General features: G+C 41.3%; 2 protein-coding genes across 2 annotated transcripts; both read right to left on the bottom strand.

Annotated features, from left to right (window-relative positions):
* Window positions 1–959: 959 nt before the first annotated feature.
* On the bottom strand, window positions 960–9,345 carry LOC143100185 (zinc-binding protein A33-like). Its single transcript, XM_076263156.1, has 6 exons — window positions 8,715–9,345; window positions 7,930–8,025; window positions 6,556–6,786; window positions 3,441–3,463; window positions 3,237–3,355; window positions 960–2,571 (listed from the first exon to the last, which is right to left on the bottom strand). Exons 1-6 carry the CDS (start codon window positions 9,123–9,125, stop codon window positions 2,027–2,029), a joined length of 1,425 nt encoding a protein of 474 aa, XP_076119271.1. The 5' UTR covers window positions 9,126–9,345; the 3' UTR covers window positions 960–2,026.
* A 2,035-nt stretch (window positions 9,346–11,380) lies between these two features.
* LOC143099830 (zinc-binding protein A33-like) lies at window positions 11,381–23,885 on the bottom strand. The gene is made up of 6 exons (XM_076262745.1): window positions 23,729–23,885; window positions 22,805–23,471; window positions 22,583–22,678; window positions 15,812–16,042; window positions 15,467–15,489; window positions 11,381–15,093 (listed from the first exon to the last, which is right to left on the bottom strand). The coding sequence occupies exons 2-6, from the start codon at window positions 23,198–23,200 to the stop codon at window positions 14,595–14,597; spliced, it is 1,245 nt and encodes a 414-aa protein (XP_076118860.1). The 5' UTR covers window positions 23,201–23,471; window positions 23,729–23,885; the 3' UTR covers window positions 11,381–14,594.
* Window positions 23,886–25,535: the final 1,650 nt, after the last annotated feature.

Below are 25,535 nucleotides of genomic sequence, written 5' to 3'. Positions count from 1 at the left end.
AGCAGGGCATGGACACACAGCGCCATCTACTGTTAAAGAACAGTAACTTCACCATGAGGGGAAAAGGCCCAAAGGCTCAGCAGTAGGCCCTAATCAATAGCAGGTCTCTCTAAAGGGTGTCCTGCACTGCCAACCCAGCAGGGAGTTAAGCATGTATGTCCTCAGGGCTTTATTAAATAATCCTGTTATACTATGTAATGTTTAAACTCTTCTAAACGCTTCAAACACACACACACACACACACACACACACAACAGTATATGCTGGTCCAAACCCCTTGAGGTACATTTACCTCAGGATAATCAACACTCCCTGATCTGCAGTTTAAAGACTCCAAACCCTTCAACATGGTGGAGTTGGGACCCAGAACAGGAACTAAGAATCCCTGTTCTATATGGGACTAAGGAAGCATCCTGAGGACCAGCACTGAATAGGAAACAGTGACCTCCTCATAAGAGCTACAGTACATGCAGGGTCAGGACCATCAGCAACACTTTCACAAACCACCAGGTTGGAAATCCCTGCTCTATGAGATCCTGAGTCTGCAGTGTAATTACACGTAAAGGGCGACTAGGTGTCAGTATTGGCCATGTGGTTTGGAACACATTTCCCCAGCCTGGCTTGCTAATAAAATCATAGTTAAAAGGATGATAAAATAAGTGAAACTATCAAAATGATGTGAAATCACTGTCATTTTAAAAGGGTTGTGGTAAAGTTGATGCATTCTGTCTATGGACAGCCTACCAGAAATCCCTCTCAGATATTCTGTTATGGTTCACTGAAGTGTGTGATGTGCTGGTGGCAACAGTGAAATACAGATAACAGTAAACACAATCTAGAACTTCTCACACAAAATGGTGCTTGAATGATTGAAAAACAAATGGTAAAATATTACACACATGATAATCAAATACATGAACTGGTTAATGCGTTTAATGTTTTATTGTCCTTATTTACATACCAATCTATTGTTGTTAAATCCCACAATATTACTGTGGTATATTATGGGAATTAAATTACTACACAGTAGAGTACATACAGCAATGTACCTTTAACATTTTATATCCACTGTTACGGCCCTAGTGTGATTCGGCCGTATGTCTTGTGCTTTGCCTTTGCCCTTGTTTAGGTCCCACCTACTGCTGATTGCTGGAAAGGGAGTTCCTAATTGGGGTTGATTGGACAGCCCTTAAAAGACCCAAGATGGCATTAGTTCAGGGCCTTTGAGCCGCCAGCATCCACGGTTGTGTGAGGGCCGTGGATGGCTGTGTGTATTGTGTATTATGGTTTATGTTGTGTATTGTCCTGAGCTGTTGTCCTGCTGTGTGATCTTGACCAGCTCATTTTTAGATTACTACAGTGGTAGTGTGTGCCGAGTGCGGCAATTACTCCCAGTGGGGAGAGTGGCTACGATGTAGCAAAATACTGGCCTAGTGTGGCCAGGGTGTGCCGGGTTTGGCAAAACTACTCCCAGTGGGGAGGTTAGTGTTTGTATGTTTATGTGTTTGTTTGTTACTATTTGGTTTAGGCCTAGCCGTCTTCATACTTTTAGTGTAATTGTCTGTTTGAACTTTTATTTTGATTTATCAATAAACCGGTCATCTCAATCATTTACTTCCTTGTTTGTGTTTACTGTTCTCCTTTATTTAAGTTAACTAGTTACGCAGCCATATGCCCCTAGGCATTTTAACATCCAGGCGTAACACCACACAATGAGACATATTTTTACTTTTCATAAAATTGCTTTGTTTTCTCATAATCTTCACTCCTATAGGTTTCCCTCCCATTCTCTGAACACACACACACACACACACACACACACACACACACACACAACCTCACAACACAACTCTCTGACCACATGCACTACCACACACTACCAAATTGTACTGATGAACCTGACAAGTTAAATGAGGTGAGGTTGGAGGTGAGCATTAGCACAACTTTAACTTTTGATGTCCACATTAGTATTATTTCTTTGAAATACAATAACACATGTTTTTGCTGTTATAAGAAATTTTAACTTCTATAAACTGTGCTGCTCTACTCTTACTGAGGCCTTCACTGGTAACATCCTCAGAGGGACATTTCTGTTAGTCCAAAAGTATGGAAACACACTCTCAGTGAAAGTGTGTGCGAAAGTGTGTGTGTGTGTGTTATTATCAGGGTCAGAGAATGTCAGCTCTCCTCTGTCCCAGTCCAGCTGCACTCTGATCCTCTGGAGTTTCTGCTGCACTGTGAGACGAGTGGAGGCATGAGGAGGAGCACGTGCTGTATATACAGCACCAGTATACCGCACACACCACAGTCCACTCCTGGAGTATATGTATCCCTTCCTCTGGAGAGACACTGCCATCACACCCACAACCCAATATGTGTTTTCTCCAACCTCCACATCCCAGCAGTGAGTCCCTGAGTTAAAGCCCTCAGAGCCCAGGACACTGGCATAGTGATCAACTCTCTCTGGGTTATCAGGAAGCTGCTGCTCCTCATCACCACATCTCACACTGGTCAGATCCTCAGACAGGATGAGTCGTGGGTGTGCAGTGTTGGGATCCAGAGTCACAGGAGCTGCAGAGAGAAAGAACACACACATGAGCTGAACACTGAGTGATGTGTGATGAGGATGTGAATGATGGTCATTATTAATAGTGGTGTTAGCAAGTGTAATGGCAGGAGAAGTAGTAACAGTGAAATGCTCTTTAGTCATCAGGATGAAGGATCACAGCTGTACAGGAGTGTACTCACAGGAGAGGGATGTTAGTGGAAGGGAGGATCATCACTGACCATTGTGTGTGTGTGTGTGTGCCTGTGTGTGTGTGTGTCTTTGTGTGTCTGTGTGCTTGTGTGTCTGTGTGCTTGAGTGTGTGTGTGTGTGTGCATGCGCGCGCACGTGTGTGAGGTGTTTGAATCTGTGTGTGTGTGTGTGTGTGTGTGTGTGTGTGTGTGTATGTGTGTGTGTGTGTGTGTATGTGTTTTTGTGTGTGTGTGCTTGTGTGGTGTGTATGTGTGTGTGTGTGTGTGTGTGTGTGTGTGTGTGTGTGTGTGTGTGTGTGTGTGTGTGTGTGTTTGTGTGTGTGTGTGCTTGTGTTGGGTGTGTGTGTGTGTGTGTGTGTGTGTGTGTCTGATTACTGGAAGTTGGATCTTCTCTGTTTTGCAGAGGGATACTATCAGTGAAGGACCCCAAGGACCCTCCTAAGATTGATTATGTGTGTTAAAAACAGTAGGTTACTCACTGTACTGAACAGTCTCCTGCATCTTCTCCCAGACTCTGAACTTCAGGTTGCCCAGGTGCTTTGCCACATTGATCAGAGCTCCTGAAACCCTCTCTGGATCCTGCAGTGTGCACTGGGCTCTGGAATAACATTCAGGAGTCAGTGGTGCTGTGGGTTTGGGTTCAGAACCACAGAGAAGAGAGAGACAGGAGGCAGATCACTCACCTTTCAACTGTGCTCTTGTAGTTCTGGAAAGTAACAAAAGAGAAATTAGGTTAAACATTATTGGTACAAAGGTATTTTTGTACAGTGGACACTAACATCTCATTGATACTTCATAAAAATGGTTCATGATTAATGTTGAGTGTTTTAAACTAAATATCGTACACACAAGTATTTGCGTTTTCTTACTGACTGACCAGTTGATACATAGCTACATAATGAAAAGACCTGCAGATGAAAGGTTAGGTCAGTTTATAGTTTATATAGTTCTATGAAATGACCAAGGAGAGAAAATGTGCTTATTTTTTTCTGTTCTGTTTTTTCTGTTATTTTGTATTCATTTTATTAGACCTTTATTTAACCAGAATTGAGTTTGTAATGTCTTTTTTAAGTTATTATGATGATGATCAACACACACACAAACACAGACACACACACACACACACACACACACACACACACACACACACACACACACAGCCCTGGCTTGGTCAGTTCACCCTTCCCCCCCACTACAATGCCCCAGTGGCCAAGTAAAGTGTCTGTGGGAAATATTGAATATGACAGTGTGAGCACATAGTTAACCATGACGATAGACTCATCATCATCATCATCATCGTAAAAGCACAAATTACTGCCCCTTTCATTCAAAATTTTTAAAACAACAATGTTTTTTAATACTTCTAAATAACATATGACAAATTAACCTTGCATTTTTCAGTAGCCATAGGTGTGTAGATTTGAACAAAATCTGGTTTGGTTCGTACCGGGGCTTTTACTGCCAGAAATATGGTTGTTTGATTGGTTGCCACGCTCGGACTTTAGTGCTGGGCTGGTGGGTGCTTATTTCCGCCCTTTCACACGGCACGTCAACGGTTAGACCGAGAATTCTCATCGCGAAATCAAAATTATACTGGAGCTCCAAGCGGATTTGTACACGCAGCCTTACAACACTGTTTACAGCTCTTCGAGTCACGAGTGTGGGTGCTTGTGTTTCTGTAGGAATCCGCCGTCTTGGTTTGTATAGAAAATTGTATATTAAGGAAATAGGTGACGGGCGGTAATAGGTGACGTTCATCATCATCATAGCGTGTATATTGCAACACTCTGCGCTTCCTCTCTCTGGAATCACATCACATACTGTAGACAACAGACCCACACTGTTAGACATTTCAGTGGTATTTTACAGTAACTAACTGGCAGCACTTTTGCCAGTAAGTTACTGTAATTCAGATTTACAGTACCACTACTGTATCTCAATTACAGTAACAGTACTGTAAACCTTCAGATAAACAGTACTGTACTGGACACTATTCTATTATTAATATTACTATTAATAATTCATATTGTGTGTATAATTATAATATTGTATTTATTTATCCTTTTAAATGTATCATATAGAAGTAACCTACTGCTGATCAAATTAACACAGCCAAACTTTGCAAAATATTGAAAAGTTTATTTCATCCAAAGTACACATTTCACTTCACCTTGGCCTTAAAAATTACTCCATTGGTTATAAACGGAGTGCTGCCAACAGTGTCAGTCTTGACACAAACGAAGAAAGTCACAATGGCTCTTCATCACCTGTCCTGGTTTCATACATTTACTTCCCTCCTTTCGAAGAATGTAGACAAGAGAAGATGAAAAAAAAGTATTGTATTAGATACATATTCAGTAACGTTAACAGTTATGATGAAGGTGAAGCTTTTTACATCCCCTTTAGGACATGCTACAACCATAGGTGATGACAGATCGAAGCAAAGACGTGTAGGGTTTTAATGTGAACACAGATTACTGTTAATGTTACAGAGATCCTGCCCTCCTGCAAGCTAGCCGCCCACTACTGCTAGCTACTGGCTCACTTAACATGCAACACCAACGTTAAACTTATGTCAGTGTGCATTATGTCGGTTCACTCTGTTGGCAGAAAGTTGACGGTGTCATACTATATCGATAGCTGCTATTTTACCAAACATTGACGAAAAGAAGACCCATGAACAGGGTTGTGTCTGTTTTGTTACGGTGCATTTACCTTTTTGTCAAGTTCTCTCAGGTCCAGTGGCGAAACAGTAGCAGCTAGCCGTTGTAGAGGAACAAACTGACTTGTGTGGGGTCACAGGTGACGTACACTATCGTAATTTTAAAAAAACGGGTAACTTACCACAATTTTAAACAACCTGGTAACTTACCCCACTCATAACGCAAAATCACCATATTTACAGTAACTTACTCTAATAATCATTTAAAGTATTTTACTGTGTGATATGAAGTAAAGTACTGTAGAAATTGCTGAAATGTCTAACAGTGCACACCCTCACAGATCCACACCCAACCAACCCCACACTCATGATCACAACAACAAGTTAGTTAAATGTATGTAGTCCTTTCCTAGGTGCTTTACAGTGAAGTGGGGACTTAACTACAACCACCATGTAGCTCACACCTGGGTGATGCACAGCAGCCGTTTTGCACCAGAATGCTCAACACACGCTGGAGAAACGCACAAGAACTTTCATATCTGTTAGCCAGATTTGGATTTATTCTCCACATACAGTACAACTGTTCTCCCTTTGTAGTACCAAAACATCACACAACCACCACACTCATCAACAATCACCAAAATGCACCAACACCACGTCAATGATCACCACTCCACACTGTCACCACACTCTCCAAAGATCACCGAACTACACCACCACCACACTCTCCAAAGACCACCACACCAACACTGTACTCCTCAATGATCTTTAGCAAACAACAGCAACACCACACTCTCCAAAGATTACCAACACCACACCAACACCACACCAATCAACAATCACCACACCAAAACCAACACCACACTCACCAAAGATCACCAATACCACACCCTCCCAAGATCACAAACACCACACTCTCCCAAGATCACCACACCAACATCACACTCACCAAAGATCACCACACCAACATCACACTCACCAAAGATCACCAACACCACACTCTCCCACGATCACCACACCAACATCACACTCACCAAAGATCACCAAACCCACTGTAGATCATCTAGAGAAACATGAACAATGTACAGCTGCATGTGTGTGTGTGTTTGTGTCAGATGTGAGGGGAGGGTTTTTACCTGCAGGAATGTGATGTCATCAGCATTTATTTGCTTTTCTATGGCTCTGATTGAGTCTGAAAGAGATGAGATCTCTCTGCTCATCTTCTCAATCTTCTCCTTCATCATCTGACTCTTCTGCTCCTCTTCCTCCCTCAGTGCAGCTATCCTGGCTGCCTCTTCATCTCGTAGAAACTGGTGAAGATTCTCAAACTCCATGTTGATCTGCTTCGCTGTGTGCTGGCCCTGAGTCTTAAAACATTAAACATATATAGAGTAGAAGAGATGTTAAATTCCTCATGCTACTATAGGTAGGGGATTTCACACAGCGGCCAACCAACAACCAAATCCTTTGGTATTTGCCGTCAAAACCAAAATCACTAACAAATCACAAATCACTAACAAAAACATCACCAACAGAACAGCCTTCAAGAGCATTTTACTGGGGTTATGAAGCAGACACCTTCCTTCATAGGTGTTTCAACTAAATTAGGCCAACAACACCTCCAGAAGGCTCAACAGTTGCGTCTGGTGTCCCAGACTCACCCCTCTCCACACTCATGATGGGTGGGTCCTCTACCAACAAATACAGACAACGAACCAAACCAGAGAACACAAAATCATCAACCAAGCAGTCTCTGTTTTCAACAAATAGGCTTCACAAGCAATATTATTTAACCTGACTCCGCCAGATGGATTTGCTCCACATATCCATCTAGGAACTTTCCGTTGAAGAATTTTTGGGAAGGGGCGGAAATACTGGTTAGCTGATTGGATAAACGATCTGTCTATCACCACCTTTGTTGGTTATCGACGGGCCAAATCAACCAATTAGATGAACAAAGTGTTCTTCTAATGCCTTCGTTTAACATACAATTAAGTTAGGTAACGTAACTAATGTTAAGATGTTTTAACTTACCATTTGTATGTGACATGAACCTAATCAACGACAATTCCCATCAAGTTTTCACGGTAGGCCCTACACTTCTGAAGAAAGTATATTCCTTCATTATGAACTGGAATCGGCCGTGGAGGATGTCTGTGTCGTTCATTCCTCCCAGCTGCATGGCTGAGACTCATAGCTTCACAGCTTACCCAGGAATACTTTCTAATTTGAATAAAACTTGCGTGATAGCTATGCTCATCTCATCTGAGGATGCCGTCATGTTGTTCATTGTGTCACACCTCAACCCGCCTCAAAGCCAATGCTGATTGGACGTTCGTTTAGTGAACTGCTCCAAATTCTCTTTAACGGAAAGTTGCCAGACTGATATGCGAGTGAAAAGCTGAAGCTTGCGAGATCAGGATGGTCTCACGAGGCTAAATATTATTACCATGTTTATGTTAAATCAAATTTGCCACTGTAATATTCCCTCTGTGAGGGCTTATCTTTACCTTAATGTGTTTTGCTGTTTCATCACAGGTTAGTTTAGTTTCTTTATGTTTCTTCATCTTCTCCTTCAGCTTGGCCAACTGTGTCCTCAGTTCCTCCTGAAACAAGAAGAATACAACAGTTATGCTGCAACAACTCAAATAAACATTGCATTCAAATTCAGTACATTGTCATGATGGAAGACAAAGTACAATGACAGCTTACTATTTAGAGAAAGGTAAAAATCAATTGTTTAACTCAAGGAGAGGTGGAAAATGAGTGTAATTCCCCAAATGGTGGAATATCCCTTTACACTTTGATAGTTTCAGCTCTGATATTTTTTTCATGATATTATATTATTGATATTATAAGTGCATGTACATGTGCCTGCATGTGATTACTGTACTTAAAAACATCTCACTTCCACAGCATATGATTGACAGAAAACCGGTAAAGATGCTGCAGCATTAGATTCTTTTGTACCTAATTAAACATGCATTATCATAGACTACAGTGCTTCACACAGGATTAGTGTTTTATAGCCTGAACTATCTAATCATCTCATGAATTGGGCCAGGTATCACCCAGACAGAATAGCTCATGTTGCCTCATAGTATGATTTAGCACAGGGTGCCATTTGGAAACAGACAAATGTGCAGAGAGGCATAATTCTTTGTTTAGTACTAATTTTCTTTCTTCTATAAGCCTTATTCATATAAGGTTTCATGAATGAAACCCCCAGTGACATGCAATCTAATATAAAAAGATTAAATAATATAATAAAATAAAACCATGGAACTCATCTTACCTTATAATCACGTGTTACCTCAACAACAGGGCTGAAGTTGTGTTTCTTATGTTCCCTTGAGTCTCTGCACACCAGACACACAGGCTGTTTATCCTCCAGACAGAAGAGCTTGAGTTTCTCACTGTGCAGACTGCAGAGCACCTCAGACCCTGCTGAAGCTGAAGCTCTCTGACTTCTCTGCTGTAAATAGGTCTCACACAAGTTCTTTAGGTTCAAGTTAAGTTGCGGATCTGAATTTGTGAATCTTTTCCTGCATATAGGACATTCTTGGTGTCCTTTGGTATCCCAGAACTGCTGCAGACAAGCTTTACACACACTGTGACTACACTTCATGATGACAGGATCCTTGAAGATGTCACAGCACACAGGACAGGATAAATCCTCCTCTGGGAGAGAACGCTTGGCGGCCATTTTCTAAACTCACTGTAAAGCTTGTGATATCACCTAACTATGATGTCCTGAAGGAAAGTAGAGTCCTTTAGCAAAATTCTTCCTTCAGTCTTTCAGATGTCCAGTCTGGGGGGTGGATTGGTCATCTCTGGAGCCTGATTGAGCCTAAGTGTTCACCTGTGCTCTACTGTCAGCTTCAAGAAAAGGGAGGAAACAACAAGCTTAGCACTCATTTCCAGTGAAACGAGATCAGCTTAACTTTCATTTCCTGCACCAGGAAGAAGCCAGACCACAGGCACAAATGAGTCAGAGGGAGGAGCCGTGATGGTACAGAATAACTCTGATTGGTTAGCATAGTCTCACAAATGGGTGTGTAATGCAAAGTCCACTGTACATCCACTCTGAACCAACAGGGTTGCAGAACGACATATTTGTCATATTGAATTTGAAATTAAATGTATCCTGATACTGTGTGACTGCCAAACATATGCAAATTAGGGATGTTCCAGTCACACAGCATAACTGTCAAATGTTAATAAATACACAGCTTTCCTATAACTTCAAATGGGCACACACACACACACACACACACACACACACATGCCATGAACCTACAAACAGCTGAGTTTTTTGACTGACTGTTTGAAAGTCAGATGAACCCAAGCCATGTCTGTCCTTGTAGTTCAGGGTTCAGTGATGGCCATCTCATATCGCTGTCCTTGTAGCTCAGGGTTAAGTGATGGCCATCTCATGTCTGTCTTTGTAGTTCAGGGTTAAAGGAACCATATGTAAGATTGTGGCCAAAACTGGTGCATGCAATCACTTTCAAATTACTGTAGAGCGGTGTATCCCCTCCCCCCCCCCCCCCCCCTGACTCGAGGTTGCCAACCCGGATGCCGAAACACTACTGACTTGAGTAGATAGGTGGAGGGTGGCGCATCAGGCCAAAACACAACATGACAAAACACAACATCAACATCAGTTGAGGGCTGCAACTTCACTTTTTAAATGACAATATCCTGGCCGGACTACTGTTGTCAGTGATATAAGTATTTGAAATGAACATGATTTCTATATTAGGGCCATTTTATGATTAATTGAAATACATTTCTTACATACGGTCATCTCTGTCCTTGTAGTTCAGGGTTAAGTGATGGCCATCTCATGTCTGTCCTTGTAGTTCAGGGTTAAGTGATAGTGTAGTTAAGTGATGGGCCATGATAGTGAGAGGTGCCAAAATGCTGAGTTCATGTGCAATGGTTTTCTCACCAGACATGTTGCCTCATCAAGACAGGCCATTGCACTGAATAGGTGACATACTGGTTTTGTGACATTCCAGTCAACATTCCCAATCATTAGACGCTGCTGAGGAAGCCACATGCATCTTACAGCCCAGTCTGGTTCTGTGTAGTGGTGCAGAAGGAAAACTGCAGCTAGCCCAAGGACAGTCACCTGACTTGTTGCTCTGTTTGTGGATGACTTGTGTTGCCCTGGTGAGAATGCTCAGATGGTTGAAGCTATTTCTTGACCAATACATGTCCTTATGAAATCATTCACCACCACTGATAGCCTACATGTGTGGCAAGTAGGCCTAATTATTAAAGTCTCTTTCTGCTGGACTAGTGTTAATGTTTATTGAAATCAAGACAATCACAAGAGACAAGCTTCCAATGACTTCTAACACAACATCTAGAGAATGCCTCATTGACCAGACCCACTAAACATTAGGCGTTTGATGAATGTGTCACGTGCAGATAATGTCTTTATTGCATTCAACGGTCCAAGACCAATTCTGGACATTATACAAAGGTCCTGTGGATGTCAATACTGGACGTCGGAAAAAATATGTCATCTGGCGTCACAGTCTGCACCTTCAGGGGACCAAAATTGGACGTGCAAAAGACATGTCTTTTCTCAGTGGGAAACTGAAGCACTTGCTCAGTGGGTCACATCACATTTGTCTTCAGTAGTCCAAACCTTACTGCTCTAAATTACACCTTTCATTTAGTTATAAAGACAGACACTTACAACGACAATACATGCCATTTTATTTGATTTATGTAATAATCAGTCTTGACTATTGACTTGACTGTTATGCTTCCAGTGATCTCCAGACTAACAAGGCCTAACGTTAATGTTATCTTCAGACTGCCAGTGAGTTCACTGGGTTGGTCAGTTGTAAAGAACTTTGTTGGCGTTGCATCGGTTATGGAGACACAGCTGTGCGCAGTTTCACGCGAGTCATCATTGCCCTTGGACTTTTTCAGCCGGTTGGAAATTGTACTAATTTTATTTTTTATTTTATTTATTAATTTGTTTGTTGTCTGTCTTGTATGTCTTGGTGTCACGGGTACGCTGGCGACTGGGCGGCTGGCCCAGTTTGTTATGTGACAGGATGAGTCTCGGGTGTGCAGTGTTGGGATCCAGAGTCACAGGAGCTGCAGAGAGAAAGAACACACACATGAGCTGAACACTGAGTGATGTGTAGAATTTATATTGAGTTTTTGGGAAAATGTCTAAATGCCATATGTTTTAATCTGCTCAAGTTAAGGTACCCAATTTATTTGAACTGTATTTAACCTGTAAGAGGTTTATGTTTGAAGGAAATTTGATGATATCTGATATCTGACAAATATCTGGCAAAATTATTATTTTTTAATGATTTAAAATTGTTAGAAAAATACTTAGGGTTTTAAAATCATCAGTTAACCTCTGTAAATATAAATTTGATAGAAAAGAACAGTTTTTTGCTAAAATTACACTGTTTTTACCGGAAATGTCCCCATAGCATAGCAAAAAGTGTGTAAAAATGTGCCATTTTGGAATACGGTGGCCATATTGGATTTTTGGACAAAATTCAACATGCCCCAAGTTTTAATCTGTTCCAATAGTGGTTCTGACCAGGAATCCATGGAGAAAACTTTGACCAAAAATTAGGCCTAATGTTTCCAGCAGATGACCTGTCTAATTACTTTTTTTAAATCAGTCTTTGAAAACTGAAAAAACAAACATGTCAATGTCAAAAAAACATTTTTGAGAAAGATTAAATACTGGACTTAATGTTATACAAGAACAGAATAGAATTGAACAGAATTGAGTTCAGACTTGAGTTTGGTATTTTAGGTCCGGCCCTCCTCAACAGTGCCAGTTTGTCATGTGGCCCCTTGTGGAAATGAGTTGCCCACCCCTGGCCTAGAGTCACACACAGCTCCTGGTGATGTGTGTGAATATGCACTGCAGTGAATCACCACACAGCTCCTGTGTGTGTGTGTGTGTGTGAGAGTGTCTGTGTGTGTTCTCTGTACTTATTCAGTTACATTTCTCTTTTTACTTTTTATTAGCTACCTGTTCAGCAGTTATGAATATAACATCATGATTGTGTCCTGTTGATATTTCCATAATGGATTCATTAATGCAATTGTAATGATGTGGGTTGTAGTATCATTAGAGCTGTTTTATCTGTCTGTGGAAATCACACAGTTCTGACTCTGTTTATTCATCCTTGTCATCGTGTTCAAACTCAGCAAAGCCCAAAGCTCCCTGGTGTAGATTAGAGCTTCCATCTGGTTATGAAGGACAGAGACAGAGACACGAACACTGCCAGTGCATCAGATTAATATGATTCTTTATTTCATGTGCATGATGATCAGAGTTCAGTAGTGCAGGAGTTTGTGTTTACTGCAGTGCTCTCAGTCTCTATAGTGCTGTTTAATCTCCAGCATTTCTGACCTCAGATCAGACAGCAGCAGAACCAGCTGCACCTGTGCTGTGTTGCTGCTCTGCTACTGGAAACCTCACAGGTGAGAGAAGAGTGTAGTTACACAATAATCACCAATAGATGGCAGTATTCATATTTCATTCCCTCTAGGGAAGTAACATCACTAAATGTAACTCATATGACATTATATACAGATGTGCACAGAACAGGTGATACATACATACATACCCAATTTGCAAATAATCAAAAAAGAAAACTAAATTAATTATTTTAATGTACATAGCCAAATATCACTGTTGCAATGTGTGTCAAGTGTTTTCTCTTCTTGGCTGTGCTTAACCCTCACTTGATAGGGCGGTACCAATGCTGAACTTTTAAACTGGGTTTCACTCAATAACCAGGCCTCTGTTCCATCTTTATCCTTTTTTATTTGTCTTCAATTTTTGCAGCCCAGATATTTACAGTACATATTCTCTCCCATGAACTACAATTTACAATTTTAGCCATTAAATATTTTTAGTTTCCATTTTAGACAGATGCAAATACGACTATACACACTTTTAAACCATGTCTTTACAAGCCACCAATCCAGTACAACAACAACAACAACAACAACAACATCCCACGTATCAGAACGCATATCAGAATTAAATCACTGCATTAAGCTTATAATTACATACAACTACAATAAAATTAACCAACCAATATCTGCGCAATACATTCCGTAAACTACCACGTGAATATTTACAACAAACAGATACTACAGCTTGCAAACAGTTTCTTCCCGCTAGCAACAATCAACAAGTGTCACTCGCAGCAAAGTCTGATAAATGTGGCAATCTTACCGGCTGTCTGTTCAGTCTTTGAATTGATACCCGATCCTGCACAGCTTCAGGAAAGCTCGATGAGAATAGCGATTTTCTTTCTCACGCTGAATTAGCGCTTTGCTGGTTCAAACTATACCACTTGGATTGGAGACGTGCGCATCTTTATTCTGCTCGAGTGCACATATGTGAGTGATAATTAGTTCCGCCGACCACCGACGAGAAGGGGCGTTCGCCGCGACAATGTGTATACAGTATTCATTGTCTTCCAACAATGGCCCCCAAATGACCCTCTAAATGAAATAAGTTCTAAAAAGGAGACCCAGCAGAAATGTCCACATCATTTATTGAACTGATATTTTGATGTGTTTGTGGCAGCAGTGTAGAAACAGACCTGGATAACAAACCATCATAGTGTAATAAATGATATAAAATCAGCAATAATTTCAGAGGATTCTAAACACAGAATATCAGAAATTCAATCCAGAGATCCAGAAGTATCCAGAAGATGATGCCTCACAGAACATAACAGATATTAGATTCACTGCAGTGGTGATATTTTAATGTGCTTGTGGCAGCAGTGTAGAAAAACATAAATGGACACCACAGCAAAACCATCATCAAAATGCCTGCATGCAAAAAATCTGCAACATAGAAACACTGTCATAGAGTAATAAATGGCAAAACACCAGCAATTTTAGAGGATATTCAACATATCAGACAATTCTGAACTAAATTAAAGTAGCCAGAAGACGATGCCTCACAGGTCAGATATCAGATTGACTGCAGTTACTGTGTGAGTGACTCATGACTGAACCCCACATGTCTCCATCCATCTCTGCATGTGGGCTCTTGTTCAGACAGAGACAGTTTCTGCTCTAACTGGGCTGCTCTACTGACACGGAGGCCTTCACTGCTACAATACTCAGAGGAGAGAGTTTACAGCCATTACCCAGGTATGGAAACATTCTCAGTGAAAGTGTGTGTGAGAGTGTGTAGGTGTGTGTTATTATCAGGGTCAGAGAATGACAGCTCTCCTTTGTCCCAGTCCAGCTGCACTCTGATCCTCTGGAGTTTCTGCTTCACCTTGAGGAGAGTGGAGGGCTGTGGTGTAGCATATGCTCTATATTTACCATCATTATAACACACACAACACTCTCCACTCACATCACCAACATATAGTCCCTTCCTCTGGGCCGACTCTGCCTTCACACCCACATCCCACCATGTGTTCTCTCCAACCTCCACATCCCAGCAGTGAGTCCCTGAGTTAAAGCCCTCAGATCCCAGGACACTGGCATAGTGATCAACTCTCTCTGGGTTATCAGGAAGATGCTGCTCTTCATCACCACGTCTCACACTGGTCAGATCCTCAGACAGGATGAGTTGTGGGTTTGCAGTGTTGGGATCCAGAGTCACAGGAGCTGCAGAGAGGAACGAGAATGGTCTGAGTGAAAAGAGAACACACACACACACACACACACACACACACACACACACACACACACACACACACAAACCAACAACAACTAAATAATAGTGTGTCTGAGTGTGTGTGTGTGTGTGTGTGAGAGAAAGTGTGTGTGTGTGTGGTGTGAGTACTTGTATGTGTAAGAGAGTGTGTGTGTGTGTGTATGTGTGTGTGTGTGTGTGTATGAGTATGATTGTGAGTGTAACTGTGTAAGTGTATGTGTGTGTGTCTGTGTGTGCACACATGTTTGGTGTACACTGGGCTCTGGAATAACATTCAGGAGTCAGTGCTGCTGTGGGTTTGGGTTCAGAACCACAGAAAAGAGAGAGACAGGAGGCAGATCACTCACCTTTCCACTGTGCTCTTGTAGTTCTGGAAAGTAACAAATAAGAGAATATGGTAAACATTTATGCAATTTCTGTCTTTTTTGGAAACCAATAATTTTCCAGGAAAGCACACCCCTTCCCTTAATACACACATGCACACACACACATGCACACACACACACACACACTCACACACAGCTTGTCTGTTTCCTTCGCATGATATGTCCATCTCTGTTTCATTACAGACTGAACATTTCCCCACATGGTATCTATCACAGACACACACAACACCAGCAACAACTCATGAAGATCACTGATACAAACATGACAGAACACTATCACACCTCTTGACAGTGGATGCTTCTTACCTGTAGAAAAGTCACATCATCAGGTCCCATCTGCTCTTCTATGGCTCTGATTGTGATTGAAAGAGATGAGATCTCTTTGCTCATCTTCTCAATCTCCCTCTTCATCATCTGACTCTTCTGCTCCTCTTCCTCCCTCAGTGCAGCTATCCTGGCTGCCTCTTCATCTCGTAGAAACTGGTGAAACTTCTCAAACTCCTCCTTGATCTGCTTCTCTGTGTGCTGGAGCTGAGTCTGGATAAAACCAATTCATGTCAATTATTTAGCAGACGCTTGAAAGCAAAGTGACTCTCTGTTGTGCAGAATGCAACCCAAGCAACAGTAGGACAGCAGCAGCCGTAGAGAACAAGCACAACAACTCCATCTCCATCTGACTGGAATACAGGAAGTGCTTTTAAGCAGGTCTAAGTGCAATGTGACAAAGGTTAAATGTAGAGCATCACTGAGGAGAATTTATTTTTAAAGGAGCTGGCCCCTAAACACATCAGACCATCATCAGCACCAGTATAAGGGAGATATACAGTATGCATGTTTTGGTGCTGTTTGACAACTTTGGTTCAGCGTTAATGTTGTAGAGTTCCATCCTGGAACAGGGCTGGGATAAAGAATTATTTTTGAAACGTTTAATCTACAGTAGCGATTATTTTTTCGATGTATCGATTAATCTAACGATTCATTTTTTCAGTCCGATACGATTTCGATTCGATTCTCGATTATCTCCCCATTAATTGACTAATAGCAATTTATACATGTTGATTTACATATCTGAATGAAAAAAACATGAATTCCTTAACATTGCAATATATGTTTATTGCTCTTAAAATTCCAAAATAAAAGACTATACAAGTGCAAAGTAATGCATTCTTAGTCAGAGGTACAGTGGGCATTACTTCAAATTGGCCAGCTTCCCTCGCGGTCTGCACGCAGGATCACGCGGCATCACGCGACTTTAATTTGTATTTTTCCAGTGACGCTGCAACAACGCTGCAACAACCCAAACAACCGGCAGATGTCTCTTGTGAGCAGGGTGTCTTGTAAAAAGAAATGGAGCCTGGAAAACCCTACACAGACTTCACTACAGACTTTAGCAGACTGGTTTAGAAATAATTTAATAGCCAGAAATATGCCTGCCCTGCCCTAATAAAGAAATATTTGGTTAACTGCGAGTGAATCCCGTTTGCAGCCGTATAAGAAACGCAGGACGAATTAAACATTCGTCACTTTTATAACGGCTTTGTTATGCTGTTGGAACAAATAGTAGTTGATTATAAAGGCAACTTTCTGCTGCAATATTCTGTGTGTTCTGGACTGCAGGTAACTTGTTAAGCCAGTGGTTCTCAAACTAGGCCTGTTTACCTTTAAAGGTTCTGCATTCTGCATTTTGCAATGAGCAGTGCTTTCCCTTTTGAATTGGAAATGCTCTGTGTCATGGTGTGTGTGTGTGTGTGTGTGTGTGTGTGTGTGTTTCTATGAATTGTTAATCCGGCCCTGCCCCCAACAACTCACCTTTCCACCTCTCCATCTCTGGCCTATTGTCCAGGAGGAGGAGGGGCCTGAGGCTTGGACAAAGTCATCAACAGAGTCATAGCACTGAAGGGAGAGGCAACTGGCATGTGATCTCCCCACGGGCCAATGGAAGTTTTCTCCTGTGCCTACGAAATTTAATCCAGTGTTTTGTCAAGTTGCAAATTGCTATTCGTTTTAACGAATTTTTATGATAGTATGAAGTACTTTTTGTATAGGCTACTATTGTCACGAATCGTCCAGGACCTTCCAGATCCTGAGCCAGGTTTTCCTGTACCTACCTGGCTGGCGCCACTTTTAAGGTGCTCCATTCCCAGGTGGTCAACTCCATGCCATGTTTTGCTGCTGCCCTACTGCATCTCCTGTCTCCCTGCTCTGCTGCTCAGCACACCTGTGTCTGATTACTTAATCAGGCACAGTATTTAGGCTGGGCTCTTAGAATCCTTCAGTGCAGAGTTATCTTGCTATGTCATCTGAATGTTACTGCTGCTCTGCTACTCTTTCCCTGTGGAATTACGTTTTGACCTTTTTTGACTGAACTTTGTTACTGAACTTTGGACTGATCTCTGACCACGATTTTGGATTACTGTTTTTTGATTGTTTGCCCTGGACCTTGTGTGTTGTGCTCCCTCATTGACTTTCAATTGTGCTCTGCCATTGCCTGCTGTTTGCTTGAAGCGGTTCTTGTTTTCCACTGAACATTAAATCACAGTTTAACCCGTTACGATTTTTGCTTGTGTCCTACTTCGGGGTCCAACCAGTACCTCTGGTCTACTGGCCATAACAACTATCTTAATTGCTTTATACTCAATACTTGACCAATGGCTATTGCATCTGTCTATTGCAAGTGAGAATGTGGCAGGTGATCTACTGTATAGACTTCATAAAATAAAATAAACAGATTGCTAATGGTCTACAAGCTGATCTGGGGTGCGTTTCCCGTACAACTACGGAGGTTAGCTTTTTACTAACGTGGTACGATGCATCGTTCAACTAACCAACATGTAAGTTACGACTGTTTCCCAAAACGGTCGTACTTACATAGTACTTTGTAAGTTTGGACCATGATAGTTTCCAAACTTCGGTAGTCTGGACTAAGGTGGTTAATGACGTTTAGTAGCACGTGAACGGGCACACCTGTACATAACAGAGACTTAATGATGGACTACCTTAGTTTAATCCGTGAAATCTGTTTTTCTCAGGGTCATCAAGTTAATTCATTGGTTCATATAGACTGACCTTGTAAATTAACCACTGCTTTGAATTAACGTTTAACACGTGTCATTTAAATGCGCCGTCAATTCTGTGGCGCAGTGCGTTAAGGCCGGCTGATGACAGCCGCCATTGCGCAGCAGTTATCAGTCCTCTGTCCAAGAGTTCGAATCTGGGTTAAGCGTAGGTAGCTTTTGGGAAACGCACCCCTGATGTCTGATGTGTGATCAGTGGAATATGGGGAGGGAAGTGGCAGTGTTTTTTTGCGCGTCTGCAGAAGTCAGCCAAATATGAATGTATTTTTGCGGCATAAAGCAGATGTATTTGTTTATTGTACCGAAAAATGTCAAGCAGTCAATTGACTACATTGCAGTCAAGAAGTAGGGCAAATTAATTTAAGCCTCTATTGCGTAGCCTGTTAAAAATGTCGCTAGATAGTATTAAATCGCCAACAACATTGTTTTCTGCAGAAGCCTACCCAAGGCTACAGATTAATTCTGAACAGTTATTTCTCTACTGGCTCAATTATCAAAAAGGTGCTTTCTCTTCGTCCTCTGCAAATGAAGCAGGTAGTTCTGTATAGAGACGTTAGAATTAATTAGCGTTTGCGATTGACAACGTTGTGATAAGTAGGCTATAACACTAACTTTGCAAAGTTAACTTGAATGCATACATTTTGAACAAAGTTGTGTAGGCTACACCGCGCCAGTTGTAGTCTGCATGAACAGTTCTTGCACAAGACACTTTTGATTTGCGTAGTTGCGTTACCCCCAAAACTGACAATAACGTAGACAGCAAATTAAGATATTTGTTCATTTTGTGGAGCGGCACCAGTAGGCTATCAAAAGCAGATTTCGATTTTCGTTACCACTGTGTAGCCAAGCCTTAAGCCATCCCCAAGTAGCCTAAATTGAGGTAATGTTTAATTATGCATGATTTATTTTGTTATTGAATTCTTAGGCTAGGATTCCTCTCGGCAACAATTATGTTTTTTCAGAAGGGGCGGCAGGCAGGCTACTGACAGAGCGATGTAGAGTGGCAGAGCGACGCACAGTGGCTGAAAGTGGTACTGAAGTTTCACGCAGCTTCACACCACGTAATGCGCGACAGAAGTGGCCATTTGAAAGTAATGCCCACTGTAGCATTCAATAAAGTTCAGTATTGTATAGGTATATATACGTTCATGACGGAACCCTCGCAATTGTAACACTAACACAGTTAAAAGGCTGCTGATGTGTGGATGCAATTCATAACATAGTTAATTCAAATAACCGTTCGTACTTGTCCTTGGGACAAGCACTTTTGAGTGGAAAACACTATTCCATTTACATCGGGATTTTGCAAACATTCAATGTCAGAGTCAATAAAATGAGCCCTGCATGAGTAACGAAACTGACAAGCAGCTGTAAGTAAACATGCTAAACTCAACATCCAAACAGTATTCTAAAGTTAGCTTTGAGATACTGCTTGATTGCATAACTTAACTTAGTTTAGTCTCCTCAATGTAGGCCTTACTATGTTGTGATAAGACCTTAACAGAGTTGACTTTAATGCAGCAGTTTTGAACAAATTTGTGCAGCATGGTCACGATGCTAAGCGGATTTAATAGCAATTTAGCCCACCGTGTACTATGCAATGCTTTTATGTGGTATATGGAATGGCTACCGATGAAAACTCAAATAGTTCCCAACACACAGTTGTTTGTTAATGGGCTGTAGGTCTGGAAAGTGAGACCTAAGTCATCTTGTGAATAAAACCATCACACTTTTACCTATTTGGACCAAGGCTCTAATGATAAAATTAAGCAATAAGCCCCGAGAGTCCGTAGGTTACACTGATTCTACAACAGCTCTGGGGCGTTGTTAGGCATGATGCGCTAGCAGAGAATCAGTAGAATCAGTGTAACCTACGGACACGAGTGGCTTATTGCTTTTCTAAAACTGTTACTATAAATACCTGGCAAAGTTTCATAAAGTAAAGGCACAGCAACTAGAAATATAACAAGTTATTCCTAGATAATCATTCTTCCGCCAAGAAATATATTTCCTCTATCTGAATGGTTGGCAAGCAACGTCGAGACGCAGCTACTATCAAGTTACGGTAGCGCAGTAATATAGAACGAAATGCGGTCAAGGTTTATGTTTATGCTGGAGTTTACAACGGCGTCGAACGCAATTCAGCCAATCACAATCAAGGACCGGAACTATCAGTTTTAGAAGGAAGTGATAGAACTTTGTAAAGGAACAGGCATATAAATGGGCAGGGTTGCCAACTTCGGGTGTTTGGCTGGAGTGAGATTTTGTGAAGTCATAGTGCGTGTGCGTTAAATTTTTCCCTAAACCTTAAAAATGTCTGTCCCCTGACTTTTTTGCTATGTACAGTATAATCCCTGATTTATGATTTTTTTTTTTTTTTTTTTTTAAACCTAATAGAATGGAAAAGTTTCTTCAAAATGTACAATTAAATTATTGATTGCACTTGAAAACAAGACCAGTGTTTTAACCCCGTGGCATGCAAGGATTATGAGCCACTGGGCCCCTGGGCACAGACATGAAAAGGGCCCCCCTGCCCACCCGAAAAAGGTAGTAGCTCAGTAGAAAAAAATGAAAAATAACCCCTTAAATGATGACTTCTGGCTAGTTTTGTGGAAAGAAATGGACAGATTGAGACTTATGAATGTGTGTATGAGTGTACATATGTATCAGGGATGGAAATAGCCTAAAATATTTTTTTCCACCTACCATTGTGGCTGGTGGATTCCAAAGTCTACCAGCCACTAGAGATACAGTATGAACATTTGATGAAAAATCATGACCAAAATTATATTGGTATTATTGCAATATGATTCAAATGTGCTGACTTTTTTTCTAAACCTACCATCAATGTTGGACAGAACTCATATGATTATGACAGAACTCATAATCATGAATGTAACATTTAACATTTATTTTCTATTTGGCCTGTTATGAAATTATGCATTGACCAATATAAGCACTCTTTTTTAAGACACTTAAATACATGCATGCATTTTGTGAAAGCAAATCATTATGGCTACATCGACAAACTCTTAGCCATGAACTGTATATCCTCTGATTTTAATATTTACACATATGTAGGTATTTAAGCACAGCTCAGTTTTAAGACACTTAAAGCCCAAAATTGGAGACAATATAGAAATTTGCTACCATTTCAAAACCGGATTACTCTGGAACGGCTTATTACAGGGGATTGCATTACACCTTTGTGTTCGGTAAGGTCTGCTGTTTATTCTGGTTTACGGTTTGTCATGTGTAGAACGAAAGGTTTGTGAAATATTCCTCCTATATGAATTGAAATGAGCGCAGATAGTAGCCTAATATGATTATTTCTTGAAAGTTAATTTTCTAGCGAACCATTTATCGCAGCAAATAGCGGCTATAGGCCTACCTTATAAAAGATGAGAAAAAGTTATTTCATGTGATGTGTGTGAGGCTACTTCGCGAGTAGTTCCTAGAGAAGAATGGGCGGCCACACTATGTCGGTCTGCCTCATGTCTAGCAGCGTGTTTCGTGAAGGTGTCGCGGACCGGATTAAACAGTCAGCGAATCAACAATCAGAGAAAACTGCGCTGAGAACGTTGTAGGCGGATATTAGACCTACCTGCTGTTGGTCTAGACATATGTATGCCTTAAACTCGTATCCTGTCATTTAGAAACAATGCTGTGGTCTAGTCTAGTCATCAACAAAAAATGAACGGATTGCAAAAAAAAAAGAATGGATTTGGCGTGACATATCTTGAGTGTGCGTGAGAGCGTGAGATTGGTGCTGAAAGCGTGAGTGTCACGCCAGATGCGTGAGAGTTGGCAACCCTGAAATGGGTCTGAACTGGGCTCTTCAGGGTGAATACAGTGCTGTGGTGTTTCTTGCTTTTGGTATCTAGACCAAGAACCTTTTAGACTCAAGACACTATTTCAGACTCAAGGGGAAAAAAAACTTAGCATAACTGATACACTATTACTACACTATAAAATACACTATTATTATAGTGTCTGGACTCACCTTTATGTGTGTTGCTGTTTGATCACAGGTCACTTTAGCCTCCTCAAAGGTCTTCAGTTTCTTCTGTAAGGGCTGCAGTTTGACCTTGAGCTCCTCCTGGAATAAATAACAGACTTCACTGCAGACTGCAGCATCTAGTCCTCCTGTTACAGTTTGTATTCCTCTCCAAGTGGATCAGGTGATCAATCACATCACCGTAATGAAAAGGGAAAAAAAACGTACCTTGCGGTCAAGCGCTGCTTCATCAATAGGGTGGAACTTATGGCCAGTGTGTTTTTTGGAGTCTCGACACACCACACACACAGGCTGTTTATCATCCAGACAGAAGAGCTTGAGTTTCTCACTGTGCTGACTACAGAGCACCTCAGACCCTGCTGAAGCTCTCTGACTTCCCTCCTGTAAGAAGGTCTCACACAGGTTCCTTAACGCCATGTTAGGAGGGTAAATCGTTTTTGAGCACTTTCTCCTGCAGTAGGGACATTCTCTGGATCCTTTACTCTCCCAGAACTGCTGCAGACAGGCTTTACAGATGCTGTGTGCACATGTTAAAATGACAGGATTCTTGTAGATGTCACAGCACACATGGCAGGTGAGATCCTCCTCCAGTTTAGAAGCCATTTTGTCTCTGCAGTAAAGTCTCCTGTTTGTTGTCCTCAGTCTGGTTCACCAGCTTCACTTTCACTTTCAGCAGTCAGAGCAGACGTGTCACAAACTCAGATTCTTCTCTGTTTTGAACACACTTTCATCCAAACGACTTTCAGACTCACCTTCAGTTTGAACTTAAATAGTTGTCCAGGAGTGAAGAGAGGGTTCTAGTAAAGGTATCCCACAGGAGAGCGTCTAGTGAATGACAGAGAATCAACTTGTTGCACAACTTCACTTCCTGCTCCTGTGCCAGTGAGTCAGAGGGAGGGAATATGGGAAAGAAGGATTATGATTGGTTAGCCTTAGTTGCCTGACGAGTTATTCTATCTCTGCTGCCACTAACCAGAGTTTTTGTTTGTGTATTTGTTAGTTTTTTAATTGCACACACAAGGTTTGAATTAATTATTTATCTCTTCTGATCTTATTCTTAAGTTCTGTATAACTATGCAATAGGAAGTAGGCAATGTGGTTATACTTGGACTTTCATCCAAAGCGACTTACTGTACATCATTAGCAGACATGTCACTCCAAGACTCAGATAGTTCTCTTTCACACTTTATCCAGGTGACTTTCAGCCTCACAAACTGTTTCCCTCATTACTTCTAAAAAACTGTGTTGAAGAAGGTTCTAGAAAAAGTATCCCATATGAGGGTGTCTAGTGGAGGGAAAAAAATCAACCTGTCACTTAACTTCACTTCCTGCCCCTACATGAGTCAGCCAGAGGGAGGGACTGTGGTAAAAAAGGATTCTGATTGGCCGGCCGTAGTTGCCAGACCAGTTCCCAGGTATCTGCAGCCACCAACTGGAGTTCAGTTCAAAGTTCGAGTTGTGGGTGTGAACAGAACCTGCTGCAGACACAGGGACTGACCCCAGATCAGTGGAGTACACACACAGATTCCCTACACATACTTTGATCCGGAAATTCAGGTTCAAAAGAAGGCAGGCAGACAGGGCATTCAATGTGTGGTCTGCAGAAATGACTATCCTACCTGATGAAACAAATAGGCTGCCTGAATACATGGACATATTCAGATTTAGTTTGCGCTCAAAAAATATTTCAATTTAATGAGTGTTCACTCAATGTGTCTGTATGTCATGCATAATCACACCATTTTGTGTTAATTATTAAACTGAAGTTATAAATATATGCAGTAGACAGACACATACACAATTTAATCAACACTGTTGTATAAATGTGGACAGCAGTTGTAGTTATTTCTGTAACTTACATGAAATTATCTCTAGTAGAGAGTGTGATTACAAAGGGGAGTGCAATGACACAGGAATCTACCAAATCTACCAAACTATGCTGTGTGTCAATCCCTTCCTCCATCTTTCTCTTATTGTCTGTGTCTGTGTTGTTGGTGTGTCCCTGTGGCTTCTTTGTGAGAGGGGGATCATAGAGATGTGGAGTAGATGTTCCCACTGAACTGGGAATGCCATCTATCCATCCATCCATCCATCCATCAGGCCTTCCATGTAGCTACTGTAGATATCATGTGATGCTGAGTGTTGGTGTGTTCCCACATAATGCCCTCCATTATCCATCATCCATCCCTCCATCCATGTCGCTGGTGCGTCGGGGTCCTGTTAGCCCAGGCGGGACTTATTTTCTATAATTACCGGCGGACAATACATTATCCCTTACAGACCTCGGAACATTGAGAAGGCCCATTCATGTGAATGGAACTTACTGCAGCACTCTGAAGAGCCATGTATTAACTATTTATACAAATCAATGACTTTACTCATGAAGTATTATGATACTACCTTATAAGCCTTTACAACTTGATGTTTCAGGTTTTGACCTCTTGACCATGGCAATGAAAACAGCTTTATAAAGTTAGGGTTATAACATATTTATGTTGTGTGAGTACAGTCACAACTATTTGTGAATGGTTATAGACTTAATAGGCGTAATGGTCATAGGCTTAAATGTTAGTCAAAAGTTTACATTAAAGGTATTTGGATATCCATTTTTATCATTCCATATATCAGAAGTAGATCAGATGATGTTTTATGAATCAGACTATGAATGTTTACAAGTCCCTCTCAGAATATAAGTAGGAATACAACTGGGGAGAGGTTCCGGAGGTCACGTGACCAAGATGGCATCTTAGAGGAGAAGCTCCGAAACCGTGAATTATATTTCTTTAAAAAATACCCTTACAAGCTTTCAACAACCCTTCATAAAGACACAGTGAGGTATGTCAAAGTCGACGGCAGTTAAGCAGTGTGATATTTTTGGCGGTGGACGCAGACAAAGTAAAATTTCTCAACCAAGTTCATCCAGTGGGCCAGAAACAGA

This window comes from Alosa pseudoharengus, unplaced genomic scaffold, assembly GCF_046254945.1.
Source record: "Alosa pseudoharengus isolate Yale_2024_CS ecotype anadromous, Long Island Sound unplaced genomic scaffold, YU_APseudo_1.1 YU_APseudo_1.1_scf_3, whole genome shotgun sequence".
NCBI lineage: Eukaryota > Metazoa > Chordata > Actinopteri > Clupeiformes > Clupeidae > Alosa > Alosa pseudoharengus.
The sequence above is the reverse complement of the archived record's forward strand: the minus strand, read 5'-3'. Positions and strand labels throughout refer to the sequence as shown.

Coding starts and splice junctions, on each gene's coding strand:
- LOC143100185 (XM_076263156.1), bottom strand. CDS start 9,125: ATGGCCGCCAAGCGTTCTCTCCCAGAGGAGGATTTATCCTGTCCTGTG. Junction 6,787..7,929: donor AAACAGCAAAACACATTAAG/GTAAAGATAAGC, acceptor TAATGTTTTAAG/ACTCAGGGCCAGCACACAGC. Junction 2,572..3,236: donor GCAGGAGACTGTTCAGTACA/GTGAGTAACCTA, acceptor TTCTCTCTGCAG/CTCCTGTGACTCTGGATCCC.
- LOC143099830 (XM_076262745.1), bottom strand. CDS start 23,200: ATGGCTTCTAAACTGGAGGAGGATCTCACCTGCCATGTGTGCTGTGAC. Junction 15,490..15,811: donor ATGATGTGACTTTTCTACAG/GTAAGAAGCATC, acceptor GTTACTTTCCAG/AACTACAAGAGCACAGTGGA. Junction 15,094..15,466: donor TACAAGAGCACAGTGGAAAG/GTGAGTGATCTG, acceptor CTTTTCACTCAG/ACCATTCTCGTTCCTCTCTG.